Below are 16772 nucleotides of genomic sequence, written 5' to 3' on the forward strand. Positions count from 1 at the left end.
CCATATCATTTTTGTTGGTGTGTTTGGGGGAGATTTTTCCTTGTTACATTTTAGTTATGTAAAAGGAAACTATTGAGATGGCTATTTGTGTGTCCGTCCGCACTTTTTCTGTCCGCTCTCAGATCTTAAAAACTACTGAGGCTAGAGGGCTGCAAATTGGTATGTTGATCATCCACTCTCCAATCATCAAACATACCAAATTGCAGCCCCCTAGCCTCAGTAATTATTATTTTATTTAAGGTTAAATTTAGCCATGATCGTGAGTCAGGCACCGCTATATGTGTCAACAACACAGGCCACCACAGGGCCGTGGCTGAAAGTTTCATGTAGCATTATACGCTGTACAGAAAACTCGACTGCGCCGAAAAAACTTCGGCGCATTTTTTACTTTTTTTTTTTTTTTTTTTTTTTTTTTTTTTGTAAGCGTTCTAATTCTGACACCCGGAAACCCTCCTCCATCTTGCATGAATATTCACGGGTCACTTTTCAGACGTGACGCCTGTCGCGATAAAACAGCCTACGCGCTCTAATAGGAATTCATTAGTAGGCGGTAGTGGCTGAATGCAGTGACGTGACCAAAATTAACATCAGGTTCATTTGACTCATTATTTCTCTCTCAATTCTGAGGCGTCTTATACCGGATTTAGTCTAAAGATCCTGCTAATCAGTCTTCTCAGATACGGCTTAATTTGAAGGGTGTATCCAGCCAACTGAGTGACGTGGTGCAGCACTTCTATCATGCTTGCTAGGTCCTTGAATAGATCGTGGTATATATATATATATATATATATATATATATATATATATATATATATATATATATATATATATATATATATAATGTATATATGCATATATATATATGTATATATATACATATATAAATATATATATGCATATATATGTATATATACATATATATAAATATATATATATATATATATATATATATATATATAATGTATATATGCATATATATATGTATATATATACATATATAAATATATATATGCATATATATGTATATATACATATATATAAATATATATATATAATATTTATATGTATTATATGTATACACACACACACACACACACACACATATATATATATATATATATATATATATATATATATATATATATATATATATATACATACATATATATAAGAGGTTCCTCCTAGTGCTAACCACATATACATTCTTAAAATGAAAGATTAAGGACTTCGATCAGGTAGGTTATGATGGCATGTCATGAATCTCCATAAATCCTTCCAAAGTACCGCACAATCTTGTTAGTAATGACTCCAGCAGAAAACCTAGGAGTATGGCAACAATGTTATACGTGACGTAGTGTTATTTATTTTGGAAAATTATAACGTAGCTGAGTCCGACAAAAATTCTTATAAGCAGAGCTCTAAGATTTTTCTTTTGCTGTCTAGAAGTGATATGCCATCACTGGGTTCCCTGGGTCATAAAGATTATAATTAGGGCAAAGTTGAAGAAAGATATAATTTTGTTCTTTATCAATGGTTCAGCGGCTTTAACAAATTCGAAAAAACAGGTTTTTCTTAGTGATGTTTATGTTTTGAATTTAATTCTTTTATTAATGGAAAACAGTGGATGAAATAGAAATATCTTCATCCTTATAATAATAATAGTAATAAGATTATTTATAATTTAGATACCGATACGAGCCACTTGTCGTGAACAAGATGTGATTCCCTGAAAAAACGAATATTGCATGACAAAAACAACTCAGAAGGTAGAATGGAACATTTCTCATTATGAAATTACATTGTACTGTAAATAGGTCAAACCGGTTTGGTCTCGAGAGAGCACAAAGCAGTTTTTCTAGAATGAAGGGGTAAAATCCCGGTGTTTCGTGAAATAAACATGACAAAATATATTGTGAAAGACTTAATTAAATGACGCTGATTATTTTCTTAGCACCAGATGTTGATATTTAGAGCTTGTTCAGTTTCCTAATTGTCAAACCTAATTGTGAGGGTAACAGTTTAAAAATAGTCCTGCCTTACAAGTGACAAGACAAACGCTTAAAGACTCTACTACCTTATTCTTTATGATTGTTAATCATCTGAAAAAAATGAAATCACGCCTATCTGTCTTTACTTTCGTATACTTTTGTGTCATCTTCCTCTTCTGAGTCAGAAACAATACAGCAGAAAAAGTCGGCTTCAGATGCAATTATTCAGTGCACGGATTTCGTTCTGAAAGGGGTATTCTCTTGGCATTCAAAAATATCAAAACAATATGGTGTTGATTCTCTCTCTCTCTCTCTCTCTCTCTCTCTCTCTCTCTCTCTCTCTCTCTCTCTCCAAATAGTCTTCAAATTTAATGGACAAGGATGAATCTGAAACCTTACTAAAAATTTTTAGGAAAACTAAAGCACTAGAATACATACGCTTGATTTTCACAAAATCATTTTAGAGCTCTGTGATTTCTAGTCGTAGCATTCATTTCAAAGTACACTTTTGAGGGATATTTAAAGCGAGAAGCTCTTTCCACCCCTTTATTATTTTTCCATGCATCAGGAATTAAATATTCAGTATTTGGAAGCCCCTATAATATTTCGAAGAGAGAGCCTTCCGGAAGTAAAACAATTCAGGACCACATTTATTCAGTATGTAGAGCACGAGCTGATTTTTTTTTTTATATTTTTATAAGTGTCAATATACCGGAAGGGTTTCGAAATAAGAGAAAATTTGTGTTATCTAAATGGAGGTTATTGGTAATTTTGATATATTTTTGTCGCCATATCCGTATCTTTTCATAATTTTTCCTCTCTTAATGTACTGCCAATCCCCAACTCACTTCAGTACAGAAATCGTTTTATGGAATTTACTTCTTTTAACTCACTCTAAAGTACCTTACTTAATTCATAACTTCATTCCCATAATTATAAATAATCACTTAGAAACGTACCATATCTAAGTCTGTGATCTTCTATACTATACCATTCATGCTTTCCTTATGGTGTTCGTAAATTGCTCTATGCATATGTCCTTTGGAATCTACATTTTGTACTTCAACATAAATCCATCACTCATGTCATAAATGTATTGCATGTCCAGTAATATTAATACAACTTGCCATTTCACTCCCAGGCTTCCTACACATGTTCAATAGCAAACATTTTGTCCTCATACGGTCTACCTGGTCGAATACAAGACCTTCATTTGTCAATAAAACATTCTATGCTCTCCATTTTCTTTCAGAATTTAGATAATTTATTGCTGTGCTTAAGAATTCTTAAATGTCATCCGTCTTTTGAAGCTGTCTCCACTCATTCCTTTCACTTCATTTTTAGAGTGTCATACCATCCTCACTTCTCCCCTCAAAAACATGAAATGTTTGATTTCACAACGCAGACGTACCCTCGAAGTCCAATATATTACTCGATATATGTGTATTTAAAAAACTCTGTAGAAGGCTGTAGATTTCTTGTGACAGACATTTAGTGACTCTGAAACTGATATATAACATATTGCACTGATATAGCGCCTAGTAGCCTGTAGTATGTTCAAAAACCTGAAAACTGAATCTGAAATATGTGGCACCTCTCTCTCTCTCTCTCTCTCTCTCTCTCTCTCTCTCTCTCTCTCTCTCTCTCTCTCTCTCTCTCTTTTTAGGCAGTTCCAAAAGATTTCGAATTTTAAAGAAACACTCACTCCCTCTCTTAGTCAGATCTGAAAAGGGCTTTTAATCTTAGAAAAAAAAAACATTTCTTACCTTCTGCAGGACCTGACGGTATAGGAGTCAGAGTAGACTGTTGTGTGTAGGGCGAGAAGAACTGCTGTAAGGCCTGTGGATAGTTAGGAGCCTTCGGGCCACTAATGCGATCCATATTAACCCGGAGTGATTCAGTCGGGGGGGATGTTGAGAGAAAGGAAGAGACTCCGGGTGCCTGTATGTGACCTTCGATTCTGTTGAAAAGTCTTAACAACACGAAGGCCAGGATGTAAACTGTCCGCCAACAGTTAGGGATTGGGTTAAACAACAGGTTCTCCATGACGACGATCAGGTTAATTTACTCCTAAATTCAGTACCTCGTGAGATTTGTCATGGCCATTATGTTAAGATATTGATAGTGTCAAGTCACCCATTTTTCTACATTATTAGGAATTCACTTTGGGTCTTCTATAGGTATATCTCGTGACATTTTTTGAACTTATTTTTCAGTCATACATTTATAAGTTACTTTCTTTCACTTTTTGTAGTACGAAAACTTTATTTTTCTAGATAGTCCGCGCCAACATAAATTGATGGTATTCGTAAATTCTGTAGTATAAATGTTTCTCCAGTGCAATGTAAAATAAAGTATTTATGAAAGAGATTGCACCATTCAATAAATCTTTGTTCCGGGGTTTAAGAGCTCTAGTGATATGTAGCTTTATTATTATAAATGGTTTCTTGCAGGTGTACACTTTATAGAAATGTATATGTCTATTTTTGATAAGCGCTTAAAAATATATTTTCTTGTTTTCCAACAATCGCCACTTTGTACATAAAACCTTTGCTACACACGCCCCCGGTACCGATTCATAAGAGTATTATTCTCTAATTCCCCATGTATTTCAGTTCACGAAAAACATCATATTCGATAAGCAGTGATGTTTTCATCCCGTTATTTTCATCTCATTCTTATTCTTAGGCCTGAAATAGAAAAATCGTGTTATTTGTTTATTGAAAGTTATACAGTATATATGTCGCAGTAAGAATTAACATGAATACTCGCATCACTTCTTTTCACATCAATTCTATGCTTTGGCCTGAACTGAAACATTGCCGTTATTTGTTATTTCGAGCGAGAAGTATGAAGTGAAAACAAATCCTGGTATCATACAGATTTAAGGTCAATTTGATTCTTAATTCACGGAGTTTGGCAGGCATAGAAAAACAAATATGTAACATAGCCTTTCATCGAGAGAGGAAAAAAAGATTACGAAGGAATGTCAATAGCTACAAAGAGGCAGATCTAGGTAGTTATAACCAACTTGGCATTGCCACAGTAACGTCACAATTACAACCACCCAACTAAAAAGGTTGACAGAGAATCTAGGTGTAATACAGTCAAATTTCTTGAAGAAGGGCACCTTGTGACTTTTGCAACTGAATGACAAAATATATTTGCCGTTAGGAACTACTGTATATCTGAGGAGGAGCAGACAATGCATGCTGTCTTCTTTGGCACTGAGAGTGTTTATCAGCCTGCTCGAAAGGAAGAGCTGGGATTTGGGGTAACAAGACGGAAACCTTGCTTATGGAATGAGTCCTGGTATACAATAAAGGATAGAGAGAAGCCGAAGGTTCATGAAGAAAATTTCAAGGAGGAGATGAAGAAAACAAATTAGAATGTCTTCAGCATATACTTAAAAGTAGACAGGGAAAATAAACTAATATCAAGAAGAAATAAGAGAGAATGCTTAGACAAACAGCCAAGTATTTGAGATATTGGTGTTACGGAAGCCCACAGAATTGTTATCAAAACATCTCTGGCTGAAAAAATAGTAATAACAACAGAAAAAGAAAGACAACATCTCCACAAGATGATTTTAGCTGAAACTGGAAAATCACCTTGTATACTAACTAGACTGTTTTGCAGAATTTGGAACGAGCACACGCAGCCTCATGGATGATTGAATAAATCGTGAACTTTAGGCAAAAATGCCAAGCACTGGTGTACTTTCAGCCATCCAGCGCTTGAGACATTAAAAAGCAAAGTGAAACGAGGAGCAAACTCCGCAATTGCACTAGATGGACAGCAAACTGGAAGAAAAGTAGCAAAAGACTAAAAAAGTATGAGCAGTTAGGGGCCGAGGGGATATTGCAAACTCCCCTCAGTAATGCCTACAGTGCGCCACGTGAGGTCCATTGACAGCACTACCCTGTCTCCTTCCCTACGGGGAAAAAGCCTGAAGCCAGGGAATTAGAAGTCACGACAAAGCTACGAGAGAAAAGTGACCCATAGTGGTTTGCCTGTTGTATATGAAAGATGACAGTGAATCATAAACTCGTTTTCTCAGGATTCTTTGGATAGTGTCTAGAGTCATTCCAATCTTCCTCATGTGGAAAAGTGACATCATCCTCGAGAACCACTGTTGAACTAAACAACGGACTGGAATTGGATACATGCATAGTATTTAGTCAGCTATTGATGGGGGCGTAGTCAGACTAGTCAAGGGTGAAGAAGCGTTTCCACCCTGCAATTGTTTTTGTGAGCACTGGAAAGCTAGGGCTTTTTAGAGATACTTCTAAGAAGGCAGAGACATACTGGAAAATATTCATGTATACGTGCACACACACGCACACACACGTGTAAAGAGAGCAATACTTTGGGGAATTAAAATGACCGGAATGTAGGGTAAGACTCTAAGTTAAAGTACAAATAAAATCCAAAGTCAAAACCTTTCAAGAAAGTAAAAGGAAACGACAGGCATCATCTGGCCACAGCTGCCGCCATCAACCGAGTGTCTGACGCCACTATGTCAGCCTAAGACATCCTTTCGTTTCCAGGAAAGGTACGAGAGTTCTGAAAATCGCAATTCGAGGTCGAAGATAGATAATCTATAAATATTTATGTGTGTGTGTTTTACCTATACGTCTTTCCTTAAGTATTCCTTTGCCATTTCTTAGCCTGTATTTAGGGCAACGGACTGACAGACCTTTGACTTACTAAAAGAGCTCGCTCCCCAGCAATGTCGAGAAACTACCACTTAATTTTCTGAATTGTTTAAACCCTCTGGAATAGAATGCATTTTCAGTGTAAAACTTAAAGTATGCTTATACATACATGCGTGATAATGCTTTCATACGTCCAAGTTATTAATATTACATTCTCAGCAATGTAGTAAATATCTCCCTCCACAAAATAAAAACCAAAACACGATACAAAGAATTTAAAACCCTACTATGAAATAGGGAATCGACCATGAAATATTGTTATCACCTATATTTCTCGTAATAACTGGTCCTTTCACAAACTTGTTCTTTACTGCATGAATAGATCGCTGTTGCTGCTTGGATGTGCGTCGAACCTTTCCAGAAATAAAAGGAATGGCATCATAGCAAACATTAATTTCTTAAGACTGACATTTACGTACGATTTATCACCCTTTTGACGTCTCCCCCTCCAGACGAAAAATGTGTAAGTAGTTTTATACATACACATACATTCATACATACACGTGCACACACATATATGTATATATACATATATATGTGTGTATAGATATACAGTATATATATATATATATATATATATATATATATATATATATATATATATATATATATATATATATATATATATATATATATATTCTCTTTACGTATAATAGTGTAATCTTTCGCATATCACTGCATAACTTTAAAGTCTTTATTTTCCAATTAATCTTTCATTTTTCGGAAAATCCTCTTTGCTTCTTCACTACCTGTCCCCGTCTTTAAATCACTTTTTTTTTTATTTCGGCAAGCTAACGTGCAACTCTTTCCTCCTAATTATCCAAGCGGGATAATACTGCATTGGTTACAGAAACCCGTGAGTGCAAAACTTTCCTGATGGTGAATTCACGATCAGCGATTCACATTTCCCTGATCTAAACCCTCCGCTGTTTATGCGAGGATTTTCAAGCATTGTTTGCAAGGTGGGGAGTTGCAACACTCGAAAAATATTGTCCCATTGCATATCCATTCTGTTTTTACCAGTACTAAAGAATAGATTGGCTGAAAAGGAAAATTTCTCTAATCTATTGCTCAAGTTACAGTTTTCTCTAAGATATATATATATATATATATATATATATATATATATATATATATATATATATATATATATATATATATATATATATTTATATGTATGTATGAATCACGAACATATGGAATGCGATTGCGATGAATATATAAATAAAGGCAATGTCATGAAGGAAAGAGAAACAATGAAGTATTGCAAGGCCTTTCGACTTATAGTCCTTTACTTAGCAGTCTGCTAAGTAAAGGACTATAAGTCGAAAGGCCTTACAGTACTCCATTGTTTCTCTTTCGTTCGTGGCATTGCATTTATATATATATATATATATATATATATATATATATATATATATATATATATATATATATATATATATATATTATTCCTGAGGTAGAGTGAATTTGATATTAAAGGACGTTTGTAGCTTAATGCTTGTATATGAATCACGGTGATGTGATAAAAATATATATATATATATATATATATATATATATATATATATATATATATATATATATATATATATATATATATATATATATATACTGTATATGAAAGAAAACTGTAACTTGAATAAATAGATTAGAGAAATTTTCCTTTCCAGCCAATCTATTTAGCCTTTCAGTAAAAGAAAAACGGAATCATATAAGATACAAAATCTAACTGAAGAAGCAAAAATAAGTAGTTATGGTTTGTAACAGAAGAAGTTTGAAGAGACCATAAGAGCAGCAATTTGTTGCAGCCGTGAGCGAAGGCCAACACTGATAAAAGATGTATTTAGCAGGCAGGACTATACCACTCTTGCTACATCCTCTCTTCACCGAGTTAGGGGAGTAATGAAACAAGTAAAGAATGCGCCCAAGTTTCTTCGGCGCAATCTAGTTTTCCGTACATCGTATAACCAAGGCCACAGAAAATAGATCTAACTTTTGGTGTTGTCGGTATAATGCTGTATGAGCCGCGGCCCGTGAAACTTTAACCACGGCCAGGTGGTGGCCTATCCTATCGTTGCCAGAAGTACGATTACGGCTAACTTTAACCTTAAATAAAATAAAATAAAACTAATGAGGCTAGATTGCTGAAATTTGGTATGTTTGATATTTGGAGGATGGATTATCAACATACCAATCTGCAGCCCTCTAGCCTCAGTACCTTATAATTAAGATCGGAGGGCTGACAGAAAAAAAAGTGCGAACAGACAGACAAAGCCGGAACAAGTTTTCTTCTCAGAAAACTAAAACACAAAACTAATCTACTTACAACTTGAATAAACAAGAGCTTTAAACTTGATAAGAAAGTGTCAAGACTTAACCCCAGTTTCACTGAATTTGCTTTCTATTAATCCTTTTCGAGAAACGAGGCAATTTCGTAACCATTTCTGCTCTTACCAAGGCACCTTAAACGACGAAATTCAGAGATCTGTTCTTTTGAAAGCGAACAAACTCATTAACAAATTGTGTTACCTGATTTTACCCACCTCTGATATCCTGATCAATTTATGTCTTTTGTCCAAAAGCACAGCTTGCTCCATTCCGTTTAGCCTCGTATGCATCTGGTGCTATTGCTTTATAAAAAGGAGGCAAATGGAATCTAGTTTATATACAGTAACATCCTTTATCATATTACTCAATAAATGCAACTGTTCTTCCTCTTGGGAACGTTCAGTACTTCCCTTTACATGTACTATCTCGAAGACATTTAAAACGCTCATTTCTTACTTTCCCATACAACTCTCTGATTGGCTTAAGAGTTTCTGTGCGCTTTGATCCATAGAAGAAACTGTTTTCCATCTTGCAGGGTCCATGGAGATATTTGAATTGTTACTCTTGACAGTTAAAGGCTTAAGAGAAACCCTTCTTAGAATACATTGAAAGTCTGATAACCTGCTTTGGGCTTCCCGATTTCTCTGCATAAACATGTTTTTCTTTTTACTTGCAATGTTTATGTCTGCTATGGCACGAAGTGTGATGTAGAGTGCCTTTCTCCTCTCAAATAATATGTCTTGGATTGCTTATCTAAAAGAGACCCGTTTCGGAGTACATTTGTAGAAACCACCTCTGTTCTTTGTACTGAAACTCCCATTTCCCCAGATACAAATATCTGACCGAATATCCCATAATAGAGGCAAGTGCACTTACTCTTAGAGGTTGGTCTCCAAGGGTTATTTGCCTATTCCATTTCCTTTTTCATGCTAATGTAAAGTCTGTTTAATCTCATTTAAGCCTGCATCGAAACTGAGGAGTCCCCCTAGTTTCCCACCTTGCCATTAACAAATTACAGGCAATTTGTTGAGATAAATACTCTGACCTTTGCTCTTTATACTGCATCCTCTTTGATTTTGCTGCAAGATGACTTATTTCTCTCATTTTGAGAAGTCCGCTAGCGTTAAAAATCCTTTTCAGCTCCAGCCACAACGCAACAGTTGTCTGATTGCCACTTCCCACATGTTCACAGTAAACTTGAGAAAATAAATATTGATTTAAAGATACTCATGGTAGCGTGAGTCTTAAACTGGAGAAACAAATCCACAGCTATGTATATGCACATATATTTAAAGAAAAAACTTCACAGACAGCTTTCGGGAATCTGTTCGGTTCCCCTTTTCAATCAGATTGAAAAGGGGAACCGAACAGATTCCCGAAAGCTCTCTGTACAGTTTTGTCTTTAAATATATGTATATATATATATATACATAACTGTGGATTTGTTTCTCCAAATTTTGATTTGTTCTTCGCCTGAACTGGTTGTTCTCTTCTTTGTGAAGGAATGGAATTCTCTCCCATCTCTCGTTCCTCTGATTCCTGTGACCCCTTTCTCTTCAAAGGCGGGACTGTAACTTTCATTTGGGTTAAACCCTTCTGTTATTCCTCTTTCATCACCCTTTTCCTGCCAGGGCTGAATAACAATAGTGGATTGACCGTCCGAACTGCCTTCCAACAAAAGGAATCATATGAAAAGTTCATTTAGCATCTCCTATGCCCCCCCTTCCTTCCTCTCTCTCTCTCTCTCTCTCTCTCTCTCTCTCTCTCTCTCTCTCTCTCTCTCTCTCTCTCTCTTATACGGCATTAATGACAGTTTTCCGTCTCAATTAAGGGGTATGATAGCACGCTCGAAGGCTGTTAAAGTGTTAGAGTGTTGCTAAAGGAAATATCCCTCTGGCGAAAAGAATTATTGTTGGGTTCATACTTTCCCCATCATGGCGGCAGAGGTCGAGCGAACAAAATTAATTTATTTGCTTTTCCCTGGATATTTCTCTCGCTTGACCTTTTTTTTTCCGTTGCGTGTATGTGTGTGTGTGTGTGTGTGCGCGTGCAATTGTGCCAAAGCAACCTTTATGCAACATATTTCTCATATCCAATACTTTCTTTCTGTTTTTTGTTCGGATAAATCTCTGTCGATATTTGCTTATCACTCGGCCCAGTCTCACTGGTACATTTATCTTGGATTTTGCAATGAAGTGATTTGCTTCCAACTCATCAGCAGATTGCGTAGAGAATAAATCATATTTCTGGATTTTTTTGCAACTCGATATTAAACATAATTAAGTTTTAAACAACTCTTTTTCTTTTCATGTTTGTTGACAAAACACTTTTTTACTGAGATTTTTATAATCGCCAAGAAATCAGTTTATATCTGTTAATTCTTTATTGAAATGTAGTTGATAATTATTCATATAAGAATTCTGTTTAATGTTAACTTTTACCACCTCATATGGCACTGAACCTTGTCACAAGGCACTGAGCGTTATTCAGATGTTTGTGAATGAAGATAAACGACAATCGGGCATAATGATATCAACCCCGTAGGGTGTTAATGCTGTCAGTGCACCTCACGGGCTGCGTTGTAGGCATTACTAAAGGTTCCTTGCAGTGTCCCTTCGTCCCCTAGCTGCAACCCCATTCATTCATTTAACTATACCTCCATCCATATTATCTTTCTTCCCTCTTGCTATTCACCCTCTCCTAACAATTATTTCACAGTGCAACTGCGAGTTTTTCCTCCTGTTACGCCTTTCAAACCTACCTACTCTCAATTTCCTTTCCAGAGCTGAATGACCTCATAGCTCCCAGTGCTTGGCCTTTGGCCTAAACTCTATATTCCATTCCATTCCATAATGATATCAAGTGGCTATAATGTAATTTGTGAAACGTCCTAGCTTAAATACAGTTAGATTTTACGATATTAAATGTTACTCATTATATATGAGTACATTTGACGGAGTAAGCCAAATGGCTAACTACAATGTGAATTTAGGGGGCCAGAGGCTCAAATGTATTAAGGGAATAAGATGAAAGAAAGTAGGTTGCATTATTCAGTTCAGAGAGAAGTATCGCGTTCATATTTTGAGATATATATAAGCCAGAAGATTTATACCTAAGAATATTTTTATTTCTCAACTGACCTGTGTGAGTTATAGATGTGTCCAGCTGAGAAATTTCATAATCACATTTCAATAATATTTTGTCACTAAGATTTTAGAAACGATTAATAAAGGTAATAATTTTCTTGAGATATATATATATATATATATATATATATATATATATATATATATATATATATATATATACATATATATACATATATATATGTGTGTATACGATATATACATATAGTACACACGCTCACACATATACTGTATAAATATGTGTGTGTTCGTTCATGCACATGTGAGAGTACAAGCTCATCTTTCACGGTGATTTTCTGAACAAAAAGCATTGTTTTTTTAGCGTTTTCCGAAGGGCTATAATTCAGCAATTTAGTTCTCTAGCCTCCACAGCATGAACCAGAAATGCTTATCAATTCATCTGTGGCCAAGATATTCGCTTACACGCAACCGGTTCATGGCACAAAATTTGCTGAACTTCAAAGGGGAACCTTACTATTAATCAGCCAAAGCTTTCTCGGTTGCATGAGGGCCTGCCAATCATCTGCCGAATATTTTTGTCGTGTTTTTCATCATACGAGAATTATCAGTTCATTCAGTGCGCTCCTCTGAACAGCTACGCTAGAGATCGTTCCTGGCAATCATATGGGTGAAGTATTTGAATGTTATCCCGGTATGCTAAGAGTTTAATGCATATGAATGTTATCGTTTTAAGCTTCTCTCTCTCTCTCTCTCTCTCTCTCTCTCTCTCTCTCTCTCTCTCTCTCTCTCTCTCTCTCTCTCTATCATGACTATAGTAAGATGTATTCAGAATATTAAAATAATCTTGTATCTTCCGTGCCCTTCAGTATACTGCATAAGCTCATATCTTTTTAATAATCTGCGAAACTTAGGTTGGAAATAATATGAAATTCTGAATAAGGATTTCCCTCTTACTTGTAAAGATTTTGCGTCACAAATCTATTCTTTCTTACAAAATCACAAATAAACTCCTGCTACCTATGTTTTCCAAAAGTAAATTTATTTCTCAGATTATACATAATCGTGAGATAGCACGTATGATTTAGATTTTAGATTTTCAGATGTAAAGGTTTTTATATTAGTTAGCTCATGATCAGTAACTATTGTTGTTGACTTTCAAGTATGAACGTTCAGCTACTGATTATATTCCTTTTCACATATATATTCGTTAATCAGCCTTCATCGGTTTTTTCAACCACGGTAAACTAAGTAACATTAGTAAATACCATTTACTAACTTTAAAAGTAATCATGAAAATTGTCTTTCTGTTACCAGGACATATGTCGAAGATATACGTTAAGTGGTTTATTCATCATTCTAAAGGTTATTAATTAAGAGAGTAAGGTAGAACTTTATCACCGATCAACCTATTTTTCAATCAACTGCATTTTGTTACATGAATGAAACTGAACGATCAAAATTCAGTGCTCCTCTTAATAATAATAAATATAATGATTTCGAATTGAGCCTATTTCTTTACGAATCAATTAATTATTTTGAGATGCAGCAAAAAGATGACCTCCTAAAATGTTAAGTGGAAATGACTGTTTTTTGTAACCCCAAGTTAAATGTTCACCACAGATAGTAAGACAGTCTTTCTAAGGGATTTTAAGTAAGAGATCAATATTTAAAAAAAATAACCCGAATCAGGTATGTGTTTCGAAAATATCATGAAATATTAAAAAAGATAAAATAAACAATAAAACTGAGGGCATTGATTATTAAGTAACGCTCATATTTCATTACACGTTGCTGCTCGATCGTAAATTTGAAAGCAACATTGTTGATCAATGCTCATGTTGTAAAATTCATTGAACTACAATGTACTTTTGTTTATTTCTGTGGTATAATATAAAATATATAATATTAAACATAATATATAATATGTATATATAATATATATATATATATATATATATATATATATATATATATATATATATAATACATATAATTTATAATATAAAAGTTTCAAAAGATACTCTATCAATATTTCTTTTCAAATGCATGAAATTATTTTAGTCACCTGATGCAGTAAACAATGCTTTACCCCATTATGACAGCTTGCTAAATCTTTATGATACTGAATAACAAAAAAACAAGGTTATATTCCTATTCTCACTGATGTCCGCAATTTTCCTTTGTCTTCGCCTAAGAATAGAGTTTACATCTGGGGTGCGTCCGGAGATAAATAAGGTTAAGATTTAAAAAGCTTTCTAATTAATGACGAGTTAAAGGCACAGTGTCCCTAAAAAAGAGGGAAATCATTATATGACTAATGTTCCGGTGTTTACGACATTGTTCTTTTCATTATTTGTAAGGAATTATTAATTTCCTAAGTAATATATATATATATATATATATATATATATATATATATATATATATATATATATATATATATATATATATATATATATATATATAAATATAAACATGTATATATGTGTGTGTGAGAGAGAGAGAGAGAGAGAGAGAGAGAGAGAGAGAGAGAGAGAGAGAGAGAGTATGTGAAGAGACAGACAGATAGTCAGAGACAGAAATTTCAAGCTTTTTTTTTAATTTACGTAAATGTGAGGACGTTTTCTAGTGGGAACTGAATACAAGTTATCATAGAACGTTTTGCTTTAACAAAAGTATCGTCTTTTAAATGTTATAGGTCAAATATGCAAATTCGTGTGTGTGTATGTATATGTATATATATATATATATATATATATATATATATATATATATATATATATATATATATATATATATATATATATATATATATATATATATATATATATATATATATATATATATATATATATATATATATATATACTTTTTGTGTGTGTTTTAATAGAGTTAAAAAGCTTGGTCGCTTCCCCATGACTTTATTTTCATAGTGCTAACCTTAATATCTTCGTTATAAAACAGCCATCCATTGTTTATTTCAAATAACTATTCGTCCTTCACACTTATACCAACGCTCTAAGTCTTCTCATTATAATTATATCAAATGTCAGGGCATATAGCCTAGTTGTGAATTAACACCACATAAAACCCACTGTAGGTTTTGTGTGGCAATAAATCATATATTCTTGAAATAAGAGAATATGACGTTAATTTCATATAAAAGAGCGCATGTTTCCCCCTTGCCCGTAGAGAGAGAGAGAGAGAGAGAGAGAGAGAGAGAGAGAGAGAGCTTAAGGGCATACCAAAAGAACTAGTAAAAAAAAAAGGATGCATTTTACTTCCTCGCAACTGCGGTTCCCATTCCGCTGTAAAGCCCCTTCCTTTCTCATTAGCCGTATTCCACCTACGGGCATCAGGTATACCGGGTGAGAAAGAGGTAATCAAACAACGCTTTCCAGGTAAAGAGTAAAAGAGGGTTTTATTAATATTTCTCTTGTCAGTTCTGTGAGTCTTGTTGACGCTAATTAGACACGACTCCCTCCTTCAATTAATTCTAAATGGGTTAGCTTATCCTGAGGGAGACTTCGTACGAGAAGAATATAAAGAGGAGATAATGTGTTGTAATTATTATGGACTGTGTTGGCATTTCCAGAGTGGGAAAAGTGGGTCTGAGGAGAGATTTTCAATAGTCGGTCTTCTATACTCTCGGGAAAATCTCCTCAGATATCTGCATAAAATCAGGAAGGTTTCATAATTTGCATTTCATACTGAACGGAAAGCGCGAAATTTGGTCAATACCGTAAGAACGTGTTTTATCTCTTGATTTTAGCAGCCCTGGGGTAAAATTAGATGTATTAGTAAGTATATTCCATTACATTATTAAAGCAAAATTATCTACACAATTTAATCAAGTCGTGGAAATTAAAAATGAAACTTAGTGGTGTTGTGCTCCCTGGATTGAAAAAAAAAACATAATTTTGTAATGGACATAAGTGCTATAGATTAATCTCATTTAAAATAATTTTTGCTCGAACTTTATGAATATTTACTCTCTCCTTTTTAACGACATAAAAAGCCTGCGTTGCTTTGTGGTGGCTGATTAGTGTTATATGCTGGATAGTCATCTTACAAAGAATTTTCTTTTTTTGCTAGCTTATAATCGTCGAAATTCATGATTTGACACTGATGATGCATTATGATATCACCGAGTTGATGGTGGTAATATCTGAGACCTTTCTCGGAAATTTTCTAAGTAGAAAAACGTAGTATTTATCATTCAGATCATGGCTAGGTACTGCTGTACTGTACAAGAAAGAAGATAGCTTGCTAGTTACTGAGTATAAAAATAACATGATTTGCCTGTATGTACTGCAGTTATTAGAGCATATAAGATACATGCACTATTTCTTGATATAGATTCACATAATTAGGAAATAGTTCCAGTAAATATGCAAAGAAAATAAATATCTTAATGTAAGTATTTAATCTATAACGTAACCTACGATCAGATTAAAGTAACGATATTGATCCGGCTTATTCAACCGCAGATGTGTGTGTGTGTATGTGTGTGTGTGTGTGTGAGAGAGAGAGGGAGAGAGAAAGAGAGAGAGAGAGGCGAGGGAGTGAAATTTAGGAGGGAGATTTATGGGCCCTGGTAAGAAGCAATCGAGATGAAGATTAGGAAG

General features: G+C 34.3%; 1 protein-coding gene and 1 long non-coding RNA gene across 2 annotated transcripts in view; one reads left to right on the forward strand and one right to left on the reverse strand.

Moving 5' to 3' along the window:
* Positions 1-16772, reverse strand: part of LOC136832747 (protein turtle homolog A-like) — a 95203-nt gene that overhangs the window by 76027 nt on the left and 2404 nt on the right. The window contains exon 2 of the mRNA XM_067094264.1: positions 3755-4678. Coding sequence (XP_066950365.1) covers positions 3755-4034 — 280 coding nt within the window. The 5' untranslated portion in view covers positions 4035-4678. The remainder of the gene's footprint in view (positions 1-3754; positions 4679-16772) is intronic.
* LOC136832750 (uncharacterized) overlaps positions 1-16772 on the forward strand; it is a 587618-nt gene that overhangs the window by 62760 nt on the left and 508086 nt on the right. The window lies entirely within an intron of this gene.

The sequence above is a fragment of the Macrobrachium rosenbergii genome, chromosome 50 (genome assembly GCF_040412425.1).
Source record: "Macrobrachium rosenbergii isolate ZJJX-2024 chromosome 50, ASM4041242v1, whole genome shotgun sequence".
In the NCBI taxonomy this organism is placed as follows: domain Eukaryota; kingdom Metazoa; phylum Arthropoda; class Malacostraca; order Decapoda; family Palaemonidae; genus Macrobrachium; species Macrobrachium rosenbergii.